Genomic DNA, 19,966 nt, shown 5'->3' with positions numbered 1-19,966 from the left:
CAGTGTTCCTGATCAGTAAACTGAGGCACTGTGCATTCATGGAGGGGTCCAAGTTGAAAGAGTAACCATGAATGTTCATTTCCATTGCAAGCTTGTGCCCTCACTCTTTGATGAGTTAAAAAGCTCACTTTCACCATCATTCATTGTTACAATGAAGCACTGTCCCCTCCTCCAGTGGAATTCATCCGGTGCCCAAATTTTTATGATCTTCTGTCAGACCAAGGCTGTGTTCAACATATGTTACACAACATGAATGAAAAGCAAAGGAGCTGAAGGGAGATTATTTTCAGTATGTTCATGTTAATACACAATGCAGTAATGCAGACAAAGCTTTTCTTTGTTTGAATGTAACTTCCCATAGAGATAATGTGAATACATCTACAAAGTGATGTTATAGTAAGACTTCATTTAGTCAGTTCTAGCACAAGTGAAAAAAATTTGTGCAAATGAAAATATGTAACTTGCTTCTTATGACAGAAGTTTCAGAAGACTTAATTGGGATAGTATAGATGTTATAGAAAACTGCTGCATATAATTGAATAGATGTTTGACAGATGTTCCATCAGGGACCTCACCATATTTCAGTACAGATTGCTTATCAGCCCAGCTAAACCACATATCAGAAATTCGCAGAGGACACGATTGCTATTCTAGCTCTCCACAAATATGATTAGCAATGCCATCTTACTTGCTTATTACAGTTTGACAGCAGTACTGGCAAGTTCTTTAAAACAATGTTATCATCCTATTTATTTGAAGCTTGTTCTAGTGTCCTTGCTTTCTGGGTAATGATAAAAGTTACTTACTTTGCTAAAATAAATTTCTTCTGTATGTGATGTATCCATATCAACAGTATAAATATGGTCCCTGTCAACAAAGGCAAAGAATACAATGTCAAATGGAATAGTCAGACAGTTCATTTTCTATAAAAGAGGTATCTATCACAAGATAATCCATAATCCATTTTAAAAAAAATCAGAGGTCTTACCAGAAGACATTACTGGCAGCATCTCCTGCTTCTCCCACAAAAGTATTTTCACATAAAAACTGTTTGTCTTCCCATTAAGAGAAAAAATAGGAAAGTGCTACAAAACTCCTAAGTAAGATTCTTTCCCAAAAGCAATTATTTGAACAAATGAGATTTGGGAAAGTAGATAAGTCTCACAAGATTTCTGCTCTTTCAGTCCTACACCAGGATGCCACAATGTAGCATGCAGATGTGTTTCTGTATCCTGAAATCAGCCACAATAGCTTTTAGGCATCCTTTGCCAGATTCCTGGGCTGAATGTCACTGTGGCATATAGAGCCACTTAAGGTTAAAATGAAGTCTTTGCCTTGCCTTGCCTTGCCTTCCCTTCCCTTCGTTACAATTTAATTGACAATATGGTAGACAAAAAGCACACAACTATTCCCAGAAATTATTCTTTTCTTCACAAGCTGCTGGCCAAACTAAACTGTAAAATATTTCTCTGAAAAAAGTTCACACTTCTTTCCTTACAATTACTTTCCTATTTTCCCCAAGAACCTGTCCCTCTCTACAATTAGCTGCCAATCTGTTCTTAGAAAGAGGAAATGGACACAGCTAATCAGGCAAAGAGATATATTTAGACATTCTCTTCTGTGTAAACAGAGAAAAAGGACAGGTCTGTATAGAACCCAAAAGTTGAAAAAAAACACCAATCTACAAAGTTGTAGTAACTAGCACACTAAATTGGGACTGAGATATCATTTTTCCATGAAATAAAATTGAATATTTTCAAGATGCAGAAAGTTGAAGTTTGACCCACAGCATTGGAGGGCCTGCTGCATGCAGGACATAGGCTCTTTCCATTTCAGAAATTGCTGTTCTCAAGGTTAGCTTCATATTTATTGGGTTTTGGGAAACAATGCTAGTCTCTTTAACTAAGGCAAACACAGAATACTGCTACACGAGAAATAAACAAGACTTCTCTCAGGTGAAGAAAAGAGGCAGTATTGTGGTAGAGAACCAGCTTTGAAAATTTTTCTCCTATGGAGCTTGAAGCTGTTTTCTTTGTAAGATGCCAAATTGAGGAGCTGATGGGTTTTCTTCTCCTCCAGACTCTAAAACCAGAGCTGTCATTTACTTACAAGATTGGTTTAATACTTCGATTTATTATTTGCCTGACTTCAGTGACAGAGCAGTGGTCAGGGTTGGTTCTGGAATAAAATTACCTATTAGCACAATATCAGCTTCACAGATTACGTCATGGTTCCCTTTTTATGTGCATTACTCTTTATTGCTGTCACTCCTGCTATATAAAAGTGGGGGAAAACATCTCTTGAATTGCAAATGAGGTGCGGGTGGACCTCTAAAACCCTTCTTCCAGCACAGCTCTTGATTTTATTCATCAGCCTCGCTTTCCAGAGGTTACAATTTTTTTCATTTTCAACAAGACGATTAGAAAATACAGCAGTGGTACTGAGAAAGAGCTGAGTTGTTTAGTTCCACCTCAATGAAACAGTCTTTAGAGGACTTACTCTCTGATTTAAGGAACAGTTCAAATGAAACTCCAAAGCTAAGTTATGGGATTGTTGGAAAGAAGGTTAGCATCAGGAAAATTACATATCATTTTCTCAAGCCACAAATGAAGCACAGTTGCTGACAGTGTCAGTAGACAGCAAAAGAGCTGTCAAATTTGGGGGAGGGCTCCCTAATCACAGAAAACGTGGGATTGTCCTCATTCTCCTTTTCCCACTGCTGCCCAACTCCTACTTTTTACTAGCTGTGGTATGTGTACAGTTTACTGCTAATTAAGTTATTCTAACACAAATTTACTTAATCCTAGAGCTTCCGTTTTTCCCACCTCCAGTCAGCAGAACAGAGTTCTGTTGCCATGGCATAATCTTGTCGAGGAAGGGAATTTAAATAATGCCACTGGCTGCGCACGACCCTTGGCACTCGGAGCATGGTTTGGAAACACGTAACTGCAAAGGAGGAGGGAGCATTCCCATACCCTGCTCCATGCCTGTTTGGTTCACACACCCACAGGAGGGGTGGCAGATAATGTGAACAAAAGCTGCCACGGCACAAGACAATGGGAGGAGGAGACACAGCAAACTTAGAAAAGGATGTGTGTGCCTGGGTGTGGGCCAGTGAGAGAGAGATGAGGATGGAGTATCCTTCCCACGAGAAAAAAGATGGCAGAGCCAGTCCTTAGCAAGCCTGTTCAGAGAGTAAAGCTTAATGGCCTTTGACTGAGTTATTCTAATTTATGTTGGCTGTGTATTTCTGTCTGATAACATGAAATAATGCCTTTGTGAAATGACACAAAACTTTATTTGGTAATAGCTAATACAGGAGTTGTGTATCCCATATGACAAAATAAGCAGTGGACTGACAGAAATTTTGTTCTATGCCAGTTGATCATTAATAAAATGTAAGCAGTTCTCAAATCTGAGTTAGCCTTTCTGGTGGGCTGAAACTGCCAGCAAAAGTCAACACTGGATTTTTCCAAAACAAGCACACAAAAAACTCCCCAACCTAAACACAACAGTGCTAAAATAAAAATAATAAGTATTTAACCATTTGTTTTGGTTGTTTTTCAGATAATTGGATAAAATATAAACTTAGGATTGCTGTATTTCAATGCATAAAAAAAGCATGAAAGCAATATCTCATATAATACTCAAAGATTTATTTAGCTACAGTTTTCAACGAATCTTGTTAAAAAACTCTTTGGCAAACACATTTGCTTGTGTACAAATTTGCTTCCAATCTCTAGATTTACTACTGCCTTTGAAGGAAATGCAGTATTTGAATTACAAACTTTCATCCACACTAGATACTGAAGGATGACTCATTTTCTGAAGTTAGTTACTTAGAGATAAAAATTATCTCTGAATTTCAACTTGTATCACATAGTCTTGTCAGCCCAGGAAGGACTTTATTCAGTAACATGGAGGGGGGGAAGAATATGTCAAAGAGCTTTTGAGTTACCAAAGGAAAAAAAGTGTAAGAAGATTTTTTTCATGCCTGTGTAAGTACAAAACAGATCAGGTCTTTATTCTTTTTTGTAGGTCACAAGATCCTAGGACTATATAAGCACTCTCATTGTAGCAAGTTGTTTTATACAAATGAGGAAGAATGCCTATTCACATACTAGTACATGTTTTCCCCCAAATATTAGCATTCTTCTTATAATTTGTGCACACATCCCAAAACTGTTTCATATCCCAAAACTGTTCTCCGGGTTTTCCTGTTCTAAAGCCAGTTACTTGGGCACTGAGACAGTCTAACTGCATCAATCTCAGTCTGGGAACAAACTATGAAAACAGCAAAGCAAAATCTGCAAAGAGGATTTACCACCACCTCACTGCAAATAATTTCCTAATTTAAAGGAAAACAAATGAGGAAAGCAAAGAGAGCTCAGTCATGAAAAGGAGGAAATCCTGCCACCACCTTTCAAACCTATTCAACCCTCAGTCCTGCCCCACTCTTTATCCCACTAAAAAACAGCAAAAATACCAGTCTCAGAACTCAGGCAGAGCACAGGGCTTTGCCACTTGCCACGGGGCTGATCTCTCCTTGTGCCCTGTGACCCCCACCATGGCAGCTCCTGTGGAAGGATACTTGCTGTCTGCCTGGACTCCATGCAAGGTCTTGCCGTGAGAACCCTGAGCTCTGCCACCCAGACCCCATGCAGCAAGGGGTATGCAAGGAGCCTGGGAAGCTGCCATCAGCCAGGGCAGCTGCCATGGCTGGGTAATGGAACAGGTGTGTTCTTCCAGCAGCCAGGGACATGACTCTGAAAGTGTCCCTCAGTGACTGTGCTGGTGTAATGCAATTACCAATTTTGTGGTGCTGCACAGAGATGGACGGGCAGCTTTCCCCACAGGACACATCCGACCACCCAGGAGATGGGGAGTGGCTGTTTGAGAAGAAAGGCAGTCAGCTCCCAGAGGCTGCCAAGGGCTTTACAGACAGGGCTGGTGGTGAGAGGCTGCCTGTTCAGCAGCTGTTACACTTCACTCTCGGCCATCCCACCCACCACTTCTCCCATCTGCAGCAACAGCCTGGTTTTATGTGACACATGCAGAAAGGTGTGTGTTTTTCCAATGGAGGACCAGAAAACAGGCAGGAAACAAGCTACTACTTGACAGGCAGCTTGCAGGGAGGTCCCAAACAGCATCTGGGTCCAAGAGCTCCTAAACTGGACTACCCACCCTTGCAAATCTGGACCACCCAGCCTTGCTAATCTGGACCCATCTTGCACTCTTTCTGCATCTCTCATGTAATTCCACTCTAAGGTTGTCAATCTTCTTTGCTAACAACAGGTAGGGATGTGAAGTGTTAATATATGTTAATCTCTGCAAGGTTGGCAGCTGTCTGATGGGTGTAGGCCCACTGAGGTTGACAGTGCAAGCTGAGCTAGGCAAACTGAATGGGTGGCTCTATGCGCAATTTTTATAAAAAGACACACTAATGTCTGCACAGTATAGCTCTCCAAAAAAAGTCAAGACACTAAATTCAATTAACCTTGAGGGAGCATGTTTAGTTCTTTGTCTTAAGATACCAAAAACATGCCTAAATCAGCAAAATTTCATTCTAATAATTCTTATTAAAAATACATCTGTGCACAGAATAAATATTCTCTAAAATTTGTCATTACTGGTGAACAAAAGTGGAATAAAATGATGAGGGTGGAATTGCTTCTCCATGGAACTAAATTATATTTCTGGCAACTTCCCTCTTGCTGGTCTCAGAGGAGGGCAGAGGCATGTAGCCCTAAAACACAGGTGTAACACATCGCAAAACTTTAGTTGATCATCTAGCAATGTTTCTAATATGTCTTACTAACAGGCTGCAAAGCTCTCTCTGAGTGCAATACAATCCTAAAAATAATGTATCCATCAGAGAAGAGCTCAGAATATTCCTTGTGCTCTCCTTGCTCCTCTTAAAGCAGTCAGAGAGGAGTGCTGAAGCAGGAGGCTACTGACCTAGCAGCAACGTAGAGGGTCCTGTTCATGACCATGACAAGCTGGATGTCCAGCCGGTGCCTCTGTGTGGTGTTCCGCCCTGGTTTGTGACCCACAAACACCGGATACTGTCTTGTGTCTGTGGAAAGGAAAAAAATCAACAGGGTCAGAAGAGAATAACACACTGAAATGGTGCTAACATGAATCACCATGGGGCCCAGCTATAGCCAAAACCCATAGTTTCTGTTCTGCCCTGGAAGCATAGACTGGGGCTGTAAGGCATGAGCACAGAGAGCTGGAGAGTTCTTCAAGGTTACAGTGTCTGCAACTGCAAAGAAGAAAGTCACCACCTTTGAAGAAGACAAAAACTGTGAACTTTTTTAAGCATAAAGCTGCTCTGGAGCTCTTGCCACACAGGTACATGGCACTATCGTGCAGTTTTTCTTTCGCTGTTTGCAGAGCTTAAATGCTTGCTCCTGGCTGCTAAAGCACGTCTATCAGGATGAAGCTGTTCCACAGTGGCCAATAAATCACCACAATGACTGGAATGGTAGTGGCTAAAGCAAAAGGCTTGGCTCTTGTTGGCTCAAACTGCCAGTTCCCTGGGTTTTCTACAGGACTCAACTGCTGTCACAGAATGGCTGCAGGGTTTTCTGAGAAATGGTGGGAAATCACCACTTGAACTTTATGAAGTGAAAGCCACTGCGCATTATTTTGGCAACCAGTCTGATATTCCAATCCTTCTGGCAACTGGGCAGCAATACTAATTGGAATCCCAATGCTGAGCTTCTGCTGTCAACAAGTCAGCTTCTCCCCCTCCAGTTCTACGAGTCAGCAAGAGTATTTATTGTCTATTCCCATTTTTTGGGGGGGTGAGAACTCAGGCACACACAGGGTGTTCCACTGCTCCTCGGATGGGTGTACAGCCTAACAAAAGTGAACACTTCTGATCAAGGGCCACTTCACATTCATGTGTATCGTATGATCATGACATCTAGGTACAGAAACAAGAAGCTAATTAAGTAAATAAAATTACAGAAGACAGGAGGAGGATAATCCTCTGATGAGCACTATCACGGCAGACCTGCTGCAAGTGAATGTTATACTGAGCTTACTACATCTAGCTATGATTTTTCCCCATTTATATGCCTTCCCAGAAAACTGCAGCTCTTTGTGGGAGTCTATTTCTTCAGAAACTCATCTGCTGCTTTAGTTTTCAGCTATTGTCTTCTAAAAGCATTGTACCTGTTAAGCTTGGTCAAAGTATTGGTACACAGCACGGCTTCAGCAAAGGACCTCAAAGTGTCATGTGACAAAAAGTCTGGTGATAAGACTGGATAGAAAAAGGAACTTCTCACCAAACCAGGTGCTGAGAACTCTTTAAGAAATAAATTAAGACACCAGGCAGGATTTACATTTAGAAGATTAATCCTTCTGATCATGTCCTACATGCAAAATGCCCAGTTTTATTGTCCGGCTGTTTTCTACTCAGTAGTGTTTCCTCTGTAACTCATGGATCTAGAACAAACTAGGGACATTCATGTCCACTTCAGCATGCCATGCTGCAGAGGAAAAATCATCCCATGTTCTATTTCTCTAAAAACATCAGCGGCAAATTTTTCTAGGAATGATTAGCACTGCCCTTCTAGAGGGTGAAAATATTGGTGCTGAAGTGGCCACACTAGCTATGTTTCACCTGTGGTTGCTTCAGAGCAGTTCTTCCCTGTTGTTGTACCTCAGAAATCTATTAGCATTTGCAGCACATCAGGTGTCCCTGGAGTCTTGTCTTTCAGAATAATGTTACACAGGACAGACAAGTTTTTGGGTATCAAGACCTTGCAAAACACAGTGAACATGGACAATTCAAAAACCAAATTCCTGAACAAAAAAAGAAATTTACACAAGCCTGCTCTTGGCTGACTTGCTACTCCCTGGCATACTTTTAGGGGTCCAGATGCTAAAGACTTCTTTAAAAACATCTGAAACTTTGGCACTTTGAAGAATTTCCGTTGCCATTATCACAATTGAGATGAGGCAAATGTGAAAGAATCAGATAAGTCAAGCCTGATGTCCACTGTAAGATACACAGAAAGCTCTCCACCTGTTTAGCCAGCAGATCTCAGTACGCAGCTGTTGGTGTTACACTAGATTTTGGAGAGTTTGCCAATCTCTACTGGTAAGAAAAGAGAGACCTTCTGTCATACAAGATTCTTTGTCTTAATTTAGTTTTTAGCTTCTTCAATTCCATCTTATGAAAAAAATGCCTAATTCTCAAACAGAATCCATTTGAGCTTAAAGAAGTCCAATTATTTGTATTAGATTAACAAATAATAAGACCATGTGAAACAGTCATGTTCCTATGTTAGTACCTGAGAATGTAAATTGGCTCATATGGGAGAAATCAAGAAAAAACAACTTTATCCACTGCAACTGTATTTAAGTAGTGTTGATTGGAAGTCCCCCGATCAGTACTGCATGTGGTCCTCTGGCCCCTTATACTTACAGTTGCCATGCGAAATACTGATAGGCTCAGAATCTTCTGGGAAACCAGCCCCAGCAAAGTGTAGCAGTGTGAAATATAGCAGCAAGGCTTCTGACCTCATAGTAGTTCAGCTGTGAGGCTTCACTTCTTCACTTCACCCTGTGGAAGACAAACAAGAGTTTAAGCACCTTCAGGTGGATCAGAGCTTTAAAGAGTCTGGGAAAGCAGAGGAAGCTGTTCTCCTCAGGCCTCTCACTCCACCTGAGGAGGCATGCTGTGTTTCTAAGCAGAAACTGCCCTGCAAAGCCAGTTATTCTTCAGCTCATGCCCTAGTAGGGCCACATCTTGCTTGAGGATAGACTTATGGACCTGTGTGTTACAAAAAATTTTCTGCCTCTGATGCTTATATGTAATAAAGATGCTTCATCTCCTGCACTGATTGACGGCTGACAAGAGTTTTCCAAGAAATATTTTATTTTCCCCTTCTTTGGTTTACATAATTAGATGTTGACACGATGACACACACCATAAATAAAAAAAGCCCCTCACACTACATTATTCTGGTTAAAAAGAGATTAAGAGTTATACTACAGGACTGATTCATACCCTGTAGAGTTGTGAATCAAGTGAAGAAACTGAGAGAGCTTGATGGAGCATTCAGAACATGTCGTTGGGCTTTACCATAAAAATATGTACCCATAAATTTAGGTGTCGTAAAACCAATACTCCAACTTGTGATAAAATAGGGAAGAAAAGAACTGTCTAAATCCAGCAAAATCTTTTCCCTGTGTTCCACTGATGCATTCATTCATTCATTCATTCAGATTTCATGTACAAAAATACCCCTAAATCTTTAAGATAAAAGGAACCACTGGGGCCTTTGGATACAGTGAAAAAAACCAGCACATAATACAGTAAATACTTCATAATTCCCAGGCAAATTTCACAGAGACATTGATCTGTAGGGGAAATCAGTGCAAAAGTGGGGTTTTCTTTTCATCCCTTCCAGAGTTTCAAACCTTTGATGCTGCCTGCCAAAGATTCCTTTTGAACAAAGCTATTTTACAGTGGTCTGTCAGTCATTCAAGATTTATGGGCAGAAAGTCAAACTTCATAACCTACATAGTCTTTGAAACTTAATTTGGCAAACAAAGTGCTAACTTGCCCTTCTGCAGCGCTATTTAATATTAGATACCTGTGTCTCCTTTCTTGATGCCAAAAAAAGCATTAGCAAGTCTTAAACGTTGGATTCCTCATTTTTTAACTGATAGAAAAGTGTCATAATAATTAATTTGCCTCATCAGATATCTGCTTTCAAATAAAATTTCAGTTGCTATAACTGGTTTGAAGTGGGGGATCTGTTGCAGGGTGATACAGTCCATAAGGACTGCTGATTTATTATACTCTCTGTGTTAGTCTATTTTTATTTCAACACAAAAATTGGAATTTTGGCTGATTCTCTATTTCTATTAACAAAATAACTGAGAGACCAAGTTAGACCAAGAAAAGGAAAAAAAAAATAATGTAAGGCTGTGACTGACAACTGAACAAAGTTTCAGATAGACAGTGAAGGATAAAAATAGCAAGAATAAATGGAGTACAATGCAGACAATATAGATCTATTATAACTTATAGGAGAATACATACTAAAAGATGGTACATACAAGCCCCAATAGAAGTATTTCCATTTAGCACTGGTTAAGCCAATAGCTCCGTATGATTCCTGACACAGCTATATCTGCCTGCAGACACTTTCTTTGTGCATTTCCTCCATTTGTCTTTCTAGTCACCTCTTACATTTTCTCTTGACTGTTAGCTCTCTGAGGTAGAACCTGTTTCTTTCTATTTGTTGCCATTTGGGGCCCTTTGGAATGCAGAAAGAGGAAAAAGCAGCAGAAGTAAATAGCAGGCTTGGAAAAACAGTTTCCCTCCAAAGGTTATAATTAAAAGCAATACATACACATTAAAGGGGCTAATTCCTTTATCTCTATGCAATTTTTCAACATGTCACTTTGCTGAGTTAAGAATTTTGCCCTTGTAAGTACACAACAAAATAGCAAAATGAAATTCCTTACTGCACAAATTGATTGAAATTACTTTCTCTTTGAAATTGCTACAATCCAATGTACAAATCATTTCTGAAATGTACATGGGGAAAAACAGTTTAATGGGAAGAACTTAGGAAGCAACCTAATTCTTCCACTTACACTGTATTAATCTACAGTATCAGTCTGCAGGCTAACAATCCAAACCACTTGGTTCACAATGAGACTCTGGAGCATAAGAACAGTTGCATTCTGTTACTCCCTATCATCACAAAATCCTCTATCTAACAACGTGTGTGCTGTGAGGAAAGGACCACAGTACTGCAGACACAGCTCTGCCACTCCCCTTTGGAGCCTGAAAAACTTGTCCCATGGGTGATTCTGCACCATCAGCCTCCAATTCTCATTCAGACTTGTGTACTGCTCCATGTACATCTATGTGGGAGACAGCTTCCAGGAAAATGAACAAGGACCATCACGCATACTTTGTGATTTCATGCACATGCTATTGGGCCAGATCTGCTTTCTTTTACCTGGAAAAAAAACCAAACTGACAAATGAACTGACATAGATTGGAAGGTTTTTATGAGATTCTCCCTCCTTCTTAAGGGGATTTTCTGGGGAAGAAAAGAGGGAGAAGAGAGGAAAAAAAGCTTAATTCTCTCTATATTGCTCTGATGCCAACATAGTCATTCAAATTCACAAAATGTGCATGCAAAATATCTGCTTTGACATGTCAATAATTCAAGTGTACTACACATGTATCAGTGTCTGTGACAATAAATTAGCACTGAGGAGGACTAAATTATATCCAAAGGCAACTTTTTTCCAGAGATAATTATTCAAACATATTGTCACTTTTGCAGTTCTTACAATGGCAGAAAAGCCGTACTGTTTCAGTGGAATTTCAGAAAAGTGCTGATTCAAGAAGGTCACACTTATTTTTAGGACAATTTTCACTGTAGTTGGGCCCCTGGGATTGATGCAAATGTTCTCACTTGCAACTGTGCTGAAACTACTTTTGTTCAAAAGTGCTTGTGAACACAGTGTCTGATGAAGATGAGTAGTTAGACAGTGATGCCAAGTGAGTCCAGCACCGTTTCAAAATAAAAGTTTTGCAAACATCAATGAAGAGCTCTCCACCTTTCATGTGGAGATCTGAACTGCAATTCAATCTGGCCTGCATTAAGCCATAGTGGTTGAGAATTGGGTCTGAGAACTCCAGTTCTCCTGGTTCAATACACTGTAACTCTTGTTGAAGGGAGCTACTGGTGACAAGAGTGAACCTTGGAGGTCTTTTATTATCAAGGATGCTATTAAAATACAGCCCTACAAATATTTAAGGGAATGTTTTATAGCCTATGTCTAATCCAGTGATTTGCAGCCATTGGATTGGCAAGTAGATTAGATTTCTTCCAAGCTTCTAAAAAACCCACAAATAATTTGCTTTGTGTTTTCCTAAACCAAAGAATATATGAATGTTTTGGAAGATACATTGGTGCTCTGATTATTCTTTCTGAAGCTGATACTTCAAATACCTATGTAAGACATCTTGTTGTGGTCACTTATGTGTTCCCTCCTTTTTATTGTAGTATAATTATGTATAAACAAACCACATGATCTCTTAATAGATATAGAAATCAAAGTTTTGCCTTCTGAAGTGGAATAGGTTTCTCTATTTGTACATTTCAGCCCGGAGATAAATCACTTCTAAGAAGGATGTTTGAATACTAGCGCAAGATAGTTGCTATTACTATTATTTTTACTTAGTCAAAGCCTATGTATACATATACATATACATATACATATACATATACATATACATATACATATACATATACATATACATATACATATACATATACATATACATATACATATACATATACATATACATATACATATACATATACATATACATATACATATACATATACATATACATATACAAGCTTGACAGAGAATCATTTACTTTTGTAAAATTCATGCTGTTGGCATGAAGGAGCTTCTGAAGCCAAGAAACTTTTTGCTGTCTGATATTTTTAGCATTTACAACAGTTTGTGTGGAAATGCATACAGAATATCTGCCTGGCTAAGGAAAGAATTACGTGGCTCCTGCCACAATATCCCAGTAGGCAGGTTATTTTATCTACAGCTTGTTTGTTCCAGAAGGGTTACACAATCCAATGAAAAATCTGAACGGAAAAGAGAACTTCCTGGTAAGCTCCATAAAAGTGCAAGGGCAGATTTGACCCTGAGAAGGTATTCAACAACAACAGCACTGACTGCAAAGGCACATCTCTAATGAAAGGGACGCTCCTCCATGTTAGAAAACCTCCCATCGTGTTGCTTCAACCTCACTGTTCATTCAGCTAATCCCAGCGTAACTCCAAGAAAAAATCAAAATATGCAACCATGTCAGAATTTTCCCATGGCACAGAAAGACTGCTCTATAATGAATAGATCTTGTTATATTCATTTATTACAAAACTTCTTTCTACCATGATGGGTTATGTTCATACACAACAGCTGCAATTCGATCCACAAATTATTAAGCTTAATGTGAGAATCACCAGACAAAATTCCATGGCCTGTGTCATGCATGAAGCAAGGCCAGAAAACGTACTGGCCCTAAAAACCTGTGACTGTCTTCAACAAACTCTTTCATTTCTACAAATATGTAGAAATAATTTATTCTTCAAAAAGATAGCAAGAAGAAACAGCATTTAACCAAACACTGAGGAAACTAAAAAGTAAAGCCAGATGAATTTGAAATACTATATATGAATATATGCATAAGGAAAAATGCATAACAGGGAAAGCAGCAGCCTACATGAACTGGTCCTGGAAATACTCAGCAAACATCCCTTAGAATCATAACCAGCAAAAGTAAAAGTACCATTAAAAAGCAGGGAAGAAACTGATTTGAGTTTCATAACAGAGGTTAAAAGATTGGAGATTCTTCTGTGGTAAGAGCTTTAAAGGCACACAGGTGATTTAGGAGCCCAAGCCCTACTCCAGTGTCTCATCAAAAGAGACTAACAGAGCAAGCTCTGCCCTTACATGTAGGGCATGTATCAATCTACACAGCCATGCCTTGCCATGCTGAAGGCAGAGCACAGAAACCAGTTGACCAACCTGCCTGCTGTTCTCTGCTATGGTACAGATTTGCCATGAGATGTTGGCAAACATCCTACAAGACCCTTGGCTAAATTTAAATTCAGCTAATTTTCCTTTGGAAATCTCTGAGTGGAAAATACTGTCACTGCTATTTACCCTTTTAATTCACAGATTCTAGAAAGTGAGAGACAAGAATTCCGTGCAAGTCAGAGGAAGGAATTAGGAATAATGCAACAATAAAAACAAAAGAGAGGAATACAACCTGAAGGCTGCAGCTCCCAGAGAATGAGGAAAGTTAGGCAGAGCCGTTCAGGAGAGCATCTTTTGTCTATGCCCGCCTGTGTGGTGTGTTAGCTGCTGCTCAGGCACCTCGCATGGCTGCACCAGGCAGCAGAAGGGCTCATGCAAAATGCCTGGTCTGAGTGGGGCCAAGGGGATCAGACAGATGTGAGTGAACAGAAGCTCAGCGGGTGCTTGGGAAGCCCAGGAGAGATGAGACACAAGTGGCTATCAGCAAGACACAGCATGCAGTGCCAGACACTGCAACTGAATTGGCAATGGCAGCGCAGTGCCTGGGATGGACAGCTTTTGCAGCATGCTCTCCTTTCTCTACCAATTGCTGCTCAGTCACCTGAATGTGGTGCAGGTGGCTACAGAGACTCAATGCCAGCTCCATGCCCATCATCACTACCAACTTCCAACATCTTTTTGTGACTGATGGTGCAGCCACCATTCATCTTTCCTCTCCTGTTCTGCTCCTGTTGTCTCTACAGCTGGCCATACATTTCATGCGGCCAAAAAAGCACTCTTGCACTCCAGGTAGCTGGCACTTATGCCAGAGGGACTGGAGCATGAAAGCATTGGGGTAATCACCTGTACTCCTTCAGATCTCATGGTAACAAGGGGTTGCTCCTGAACACTGGCGAGGGGAGAGAGGCAGTGCCCAAGGGACGCCCGCGCCTGTCTGGTAACACTGTGGAACAACCCTAAATTATGTGTATGAAGCACCACTCTCTCTCATTTGTGTGTATCAAAAAGTTCTCCCTGCCCACAAGAGGACTGCATGGGTGCCCTCTGTTATACATGCTTTACTAGCATTTTAATTGGATTCAGTACTGCTTACTCACTGCCCAGCTGCTGTGGGCTGCATGCCAGGCATGACGATCAGGCCCAAGGGAAAGACACCAGTAAGAGCAGTTTTGCCTCATATAGTAAGCAACAGTACCTACCTTCATTAAAAAGAATAATACGAACTTCATTACTAGTTTAATGAAACACAGATACATGAGCCATGCAGATTTTCTCACAAAGACTTGCAAAAATGCATCTAAAATAAAATTTCTGCCCAAATACTAAGTATTTGCATGCAAGTTTCAGGGGTAATTGCTTTTTTTTGTTCAGGTTTATGCAAACCTGAGTCTGTACCAACTTTTCTCTCCCCTCATATGCACCCTTACAAGGCCATACCTCACACAATAATGTCACCAATGATACATGGCATCACTACCTCCTGCCTCAGTAAGCGATAAACTGAAAAGATCTGGACAACTCCCAGGCAGCAGTGATGAGCCTCAGCCTGTCAAATGGGAGTAGCAGGTGTCAAGTCAGTAGGCAAAACTCAGCATGCTTAATGCTGGCAACCTGTCCTATCAAGATCCACATTGCTGCTCCCCCCAGCTCAGCCCAAAAAGAAAACGCAAAGAACAAATGGAGGCCTCACCAGAAGAAACCCTCTTCTGACCTGAGTGAGACATCTCTGATGACTGCAGTGTTAATAGGATGCTGCTGTTCAGAGGGGAAACAGTCAGAAGGAAGATGAACTTCTCCCAGATGGAATTAGAAGCGTCTCAGGCCTATCGATTTTGGTTGTAACCTTTACTGTAAACAGTCCACAGGGGCCTCATCAGCCACCTGTTCAGTGATATTTGCATTGAAATATAGAGCCAACACAAATGAGAAAATGGCCACAGCTCCTTGCTAAAGCATCTGCTCTAGCAAGATGCATCTATCTGTGCATCACAGGTACAGGTTTTAGAGGAAGAGGCAATGCAGTGGCATTAGCTCTCTCACATGGCTCTGAAATAACAAATGCTCCATTTGTCATGATGTTGATGGTGGTGGTAGTGATATTATATCATGCAATATTTCACTTTCTAATAATTGCTCAGTTTTATACTGAAATCAGGCTTGCCAAAACTGGGAGGAAAGCCATCTGTGCCTGGAGGATGACTGCCAGAAACATTTGCAATATTATTTTGGGGTTATAAACCTGCAGAATGGAACAAAGGCAATGCCTAAATAACTTCTTTCACTCAACACCCCCAATCATATAGAGCAATAGACCTAACTCTGGAACAGCTTGGTCAGTCATTACAAAGATGTCTTTCTTATTTTTAAAAGTCTCACTCTTTTAAGAGATAAAAATATTTCTATTGATTATTTGCGGGACTTCAGCAAAACTCTGTCAAGATTCTGAATTGATTTGAGAGCTAAATGTAGCAATCGCTGCCTTTTGAAAGGAGAGAACACCATCTCTAATATATACTTTGCTGTTTCATCTCGGCATGCTTAATAGAAAACAGCTACACTACCAGCAACACCATTACTCTCTCCAACACTCATTTTGCCTGGGAAATATCAATGCCAGTCAACTGACCTTCTATTCCCTCATCTGATAGATGGAATAAAAATTTTCTAGCTGCAGGTGACCCGAAGACGTAATGAGAGAAAAATGTGTCCTTCCTTTGTTTTCTTCTCCTTTTGGACAGCAAAGGTAAAACACCAAGTTTGGCATGTTTTCACAACAACATTTACAAATGTCACTGATTAGAAGTTAGACATGGCCCAGCAGGCATTGTCTCAGCTGCCACATGAACATTGCAAGGGCATGCAGAGATAGGACAAGGGGAAATAGCTGCAGACTCGGAGGGTGCTGGGGCACTGGAATAAGTTGCCCAAAGGAGGTTTCATTGCTGGAACTGCTCAGTGTCAGGCTGGATGGTCCTTTGAGCAACCTGGTCTAGCAGAAGGTGTCCTTGCAAAGGTGTTGAAAGTAGACAATCTTTAAGGCTCCTTCCAATTTGAACTTTCATGATATCCCCATTTTTAAAGCTTGGTGTAATCACAAATAACTCTTCTTTGCTTTTTGTTAATGCAAGAAGCATCAAGAACTTAAATATGAGCCCCAGCCGTATTCTTCAGGACATTTGTCCAATTCACTTGAAATTGAAGTGTCCATGTTTTAATGTGATGAAACAGTAGAAAATGCAAATCATCACATTTAAGTCAGCTGTTAACCAGAGCACATTGCTTAGCTGTTGTGCAATTTGGCCAGTTCTGCCCCTAAATCCATTTATACAAAAATCAACTCATTAACCTGCCTTGGTGAGAAATAGCAAATCTTGTCAACTTGTTTTTTCAAATGGCAACAAATCAGCTTTGTCATGAAGTGGTTTGACACCACATTAAACTACATACCTACCCTAAAACGTGAATGAAATCTATTGTAGCACTTCAAATACTTCAAAAACATTACCATTTATAATAACTCCAGCAGTGGACAACATGCTGCCTGAAAGTGACATGCACCACTGCAGAGTGCACCAATTGCTCCACACTGCAACAGTTTAGTCATGGCAGGAGAACTCAGGCCAAACCTCAGCATCATATTTTGGGAAGGGATGTTCAGCACAAGGACACAGTGTCGACAAACAATTTGAGTTATGACAGGCAGAAAAAAGGGAAAGGTTTTTCCTCTGGAAACCTGGCAAAGTCTTGGAGAAAAATTATGTTTGAACCTCACAGATAAAAAAAAAATAATTCAGATAAGAAAAGAGTTTTCGATATGTATTTATAATTTTAGCCCCTAATTGGTTTATGAATTAGTTATGTCAAGTGTCTCCATACCTTACAGAAAAGTATGAGAGAAAAGCATGAAATAGACTAGTACAAAAACACAAAATGTCCAAAAATGAAGGATGTCCACAAAACAAATGTAATCCCTAAGGGAAAATATTAGAAGAGCTGTAGATAGACACGGGTAGAAGGAAAAACCAGAAGACTTTGAGTACTAAGAAAACAAAAAACTTAACTGAGAACATTGCCTCTCAGCACCACCTCTGAAATGTCTCTCCTTCAGACAACCATCCACTTCTGTGTGTCTATACAGTGACAGATATTCACCCAAAGTTCAAAAGTTCACATCACAGAAAAGGTTTTCCTGTTAAAACTTTAGACCTGTTTCATAGATCTCTATCTTTCATGATTACTTTTCATTGCCAATGTTTTTTTGCTGATATTTTCAGAAGCTTTAAAAGAATAAAATAAATCTGAGACAGAAAATCTATGTAGTTTGCTTTTCCTGAGTTGAGCACAATGCTTACAACAATCGTAGACTGTAGCACCTGCAGCTTGCTAATAATTGCTAGTTGCAAGTGGAGGACTCTGAGCTTTGTTCTGTCTAGATTCATGCCCAGTAAATTCCCAAATTTTAAATCACATAAAATCCAAGCATCTTTATGGAAAAGTTAATACTAGAAAGTACCCTATCCTCAAAAATGCCCTTTGAGTAAAGAGATCACCTCAACATGCCAACATGATATGTTTTCCACTTTCCTCTTCATTCTACCACTTCACAGTCATGAAGAAGATAGAAGGCATAGCAAGAAGTCAACAGATCCTAAGAAATATACTATTTCCAGGATAGTGCTGAGACAAATGGTAGTGTATGTTAACCTGGGCATAAGGTTAATTACTGTAATTCAGTGTATTTTAAGGGAAAATTCTAAATGCAGATATAATCAATAAACCTCTGAATATAAAAATCACAATTCCTGTAACTAATAGAATAGTTCAAGATAATTTTAATTACTGAGGGTCTATTATTCAGAGGAAACATCAAATATCTGATGTGATTGCATGGGCAAACTTGAAATTGAGGTGGCGTGCATCAGAAAAAGCACGAAAAGAGATTCTAGTTAGAGTAAGCTGAGTCCCTGCACCACAGAAATACACTACTGACACACATTCACCCACATACTGAAGAATACAAGCATCCTTACACATTTGTTCACACCTGCTTCTTAGAGCAGCGTGAGGGAATTAGAGCAGCATAGAAAAGGAAGTCAAAGCAGCATTGACAAATGCCCGTAGTACAAGTTACAAAAGCAGTAGCTCTGTTATTATTTGCTTTGCTTCTTTGGACAAGCTATGGAGAAAAAGGTTCAGTGTAGCAAGAGAGAACAAGCCCACTGAGTATGACTGCCTGAATGGGGCATGATGGATGAGCTTCCTTGCAGATAGGAAAAGCCTCTAATCCATTCGCCGGCTCACTGCTAGAGCGAGGCAAAGTCATTCTCTTCTTCTGCAGGAAATAACCTCTGCCTTTTCGGTATCACGTGCAGGGTTTTGCAAAGGACAATCCAGACTGTCACCCAGATGAGACTGCAGGCTGTTTCCAGGTCCCACACTAGGGCAGGCTCAGCTATGCAGCTCAAAGCCCTGAAGCAAGACAAAGATGTTTCTATATTGCCTGTGCTTCCTATGGCTATTTTAGGAACGATTGCATGCATTCAGGTTCCAACAACGAATAGTGAGAGACACAGGAAGAGAAGTAATTTTCACTGCACCAGCGCTCAGCTAATGACTGAAACTGAAATTGAAACACTTCCAATACTCCAGATAATTTTCTGGAGCTGAAAAAACCTACTGTGTGTGTAACAGACAGATTTCTAGCATCATCCCAGCAATGAAATAACATCCATCAGCATCAGGATGGGAAGACCCTTGCTCTGGCATTGACTAATGAAAGTTTGACTCTAACCAAAATACCAAGGCTTTCTCAGACAACCAAGGACCTGTTCCCAAACCTCCTCCTCCCCCACACCCTGCACCTTCAGCCTCTAATGGTGGGTGACACAGGAAAAGCAATGATTCATTAGCTGACTGCATCTAAGTGAATTCAGAAAAACTGCTTCATGAGTAGTAACACACAGTTAAGGGTTTTTAACAAGTCTGCCAGGTGGTTTTTTAACCCAAAGGAATCCTTCCTGGCTTGATCAACAGAACTGAAATTCCTGTGCAGTAACAAGGAGGATGACTGCATAGCTGACAAACCACTTCTGTTATTTCTTACTCTGCAGTTCTGCTGCTTATGTGATTTATATCAAATGCTGCAGAGACAGTTTCCACTAACTGTAGGTTGGCCTCCATAACGTGGACATTGAACTGATCAGCTGCCAGGAGCTGATCTACAGCCAAGACCCAAATTCCTGCCAGGATTTAGAAGGAAAAAAATGCACAAAAAACATTAGCCCAGAGAATCAAATTACATTTCAACAAGACTTAAGGCTGTATGCACAGGCTGTGCTGAAGTCTCTAGAGA

The 19,966-nt window shown here is 40.3% G+C and overlaps 1 protein-coding gene across 4 annotated transcripts in view; it reads right to left on the bottom strand.

The window, feature by feature from the left end:
• The window catches only part of SEMA6A (semaphorin 6A), a 116,133-nt gene that overhangs the window by 56,233 nt on the left and 39,934 nt on the right, over positions 1-19,966 (bottom strand). For all 4 annotated transcript variants that reach the window (XM_030968415.1, XM_030968417.1, XM_030968416.1 and 1 more), the window contains exons 2-4: positions 8,441-8,578; positions 5,959-6,076; positions 807-867 (exon numbers count right to left, since the gene is read on the bottom strand). In XM_030968415.1, the coding sequence (XP_030824275.1) occupies positions 807-867; positions 5,959-6,076; positions 8,441-8,540 (279 nt within the window). In that variant the 5' untranslated portion in view covers positions 8,541-8,578. The remainder of the gene's footprint in view (positions 1-806; positions 868-5,958; positions 6,077-8,440; positions 8,579-19,966) is intronic.

The sequence above is a fragment of the Camarhynchus parvulus genome, chromosome Z (genome assembly GCF_901933205.1).
Source record: "Camarhynchus parvulus chromosome Z, STF_HiC, whole genome shotgun sequence".
Taxonomy (NCBI): domain Eukaryota; kingdom Metazoa; phylum Chordata; class Aves; order Passeriformes; family Thraupidae; genus Camarhynchus; species Camarhynchus parvulus.
Note: the sequence above shows the minus strand (reverse complement) of the source record. Positions and strands in the feature narration are given on the sequence as shown.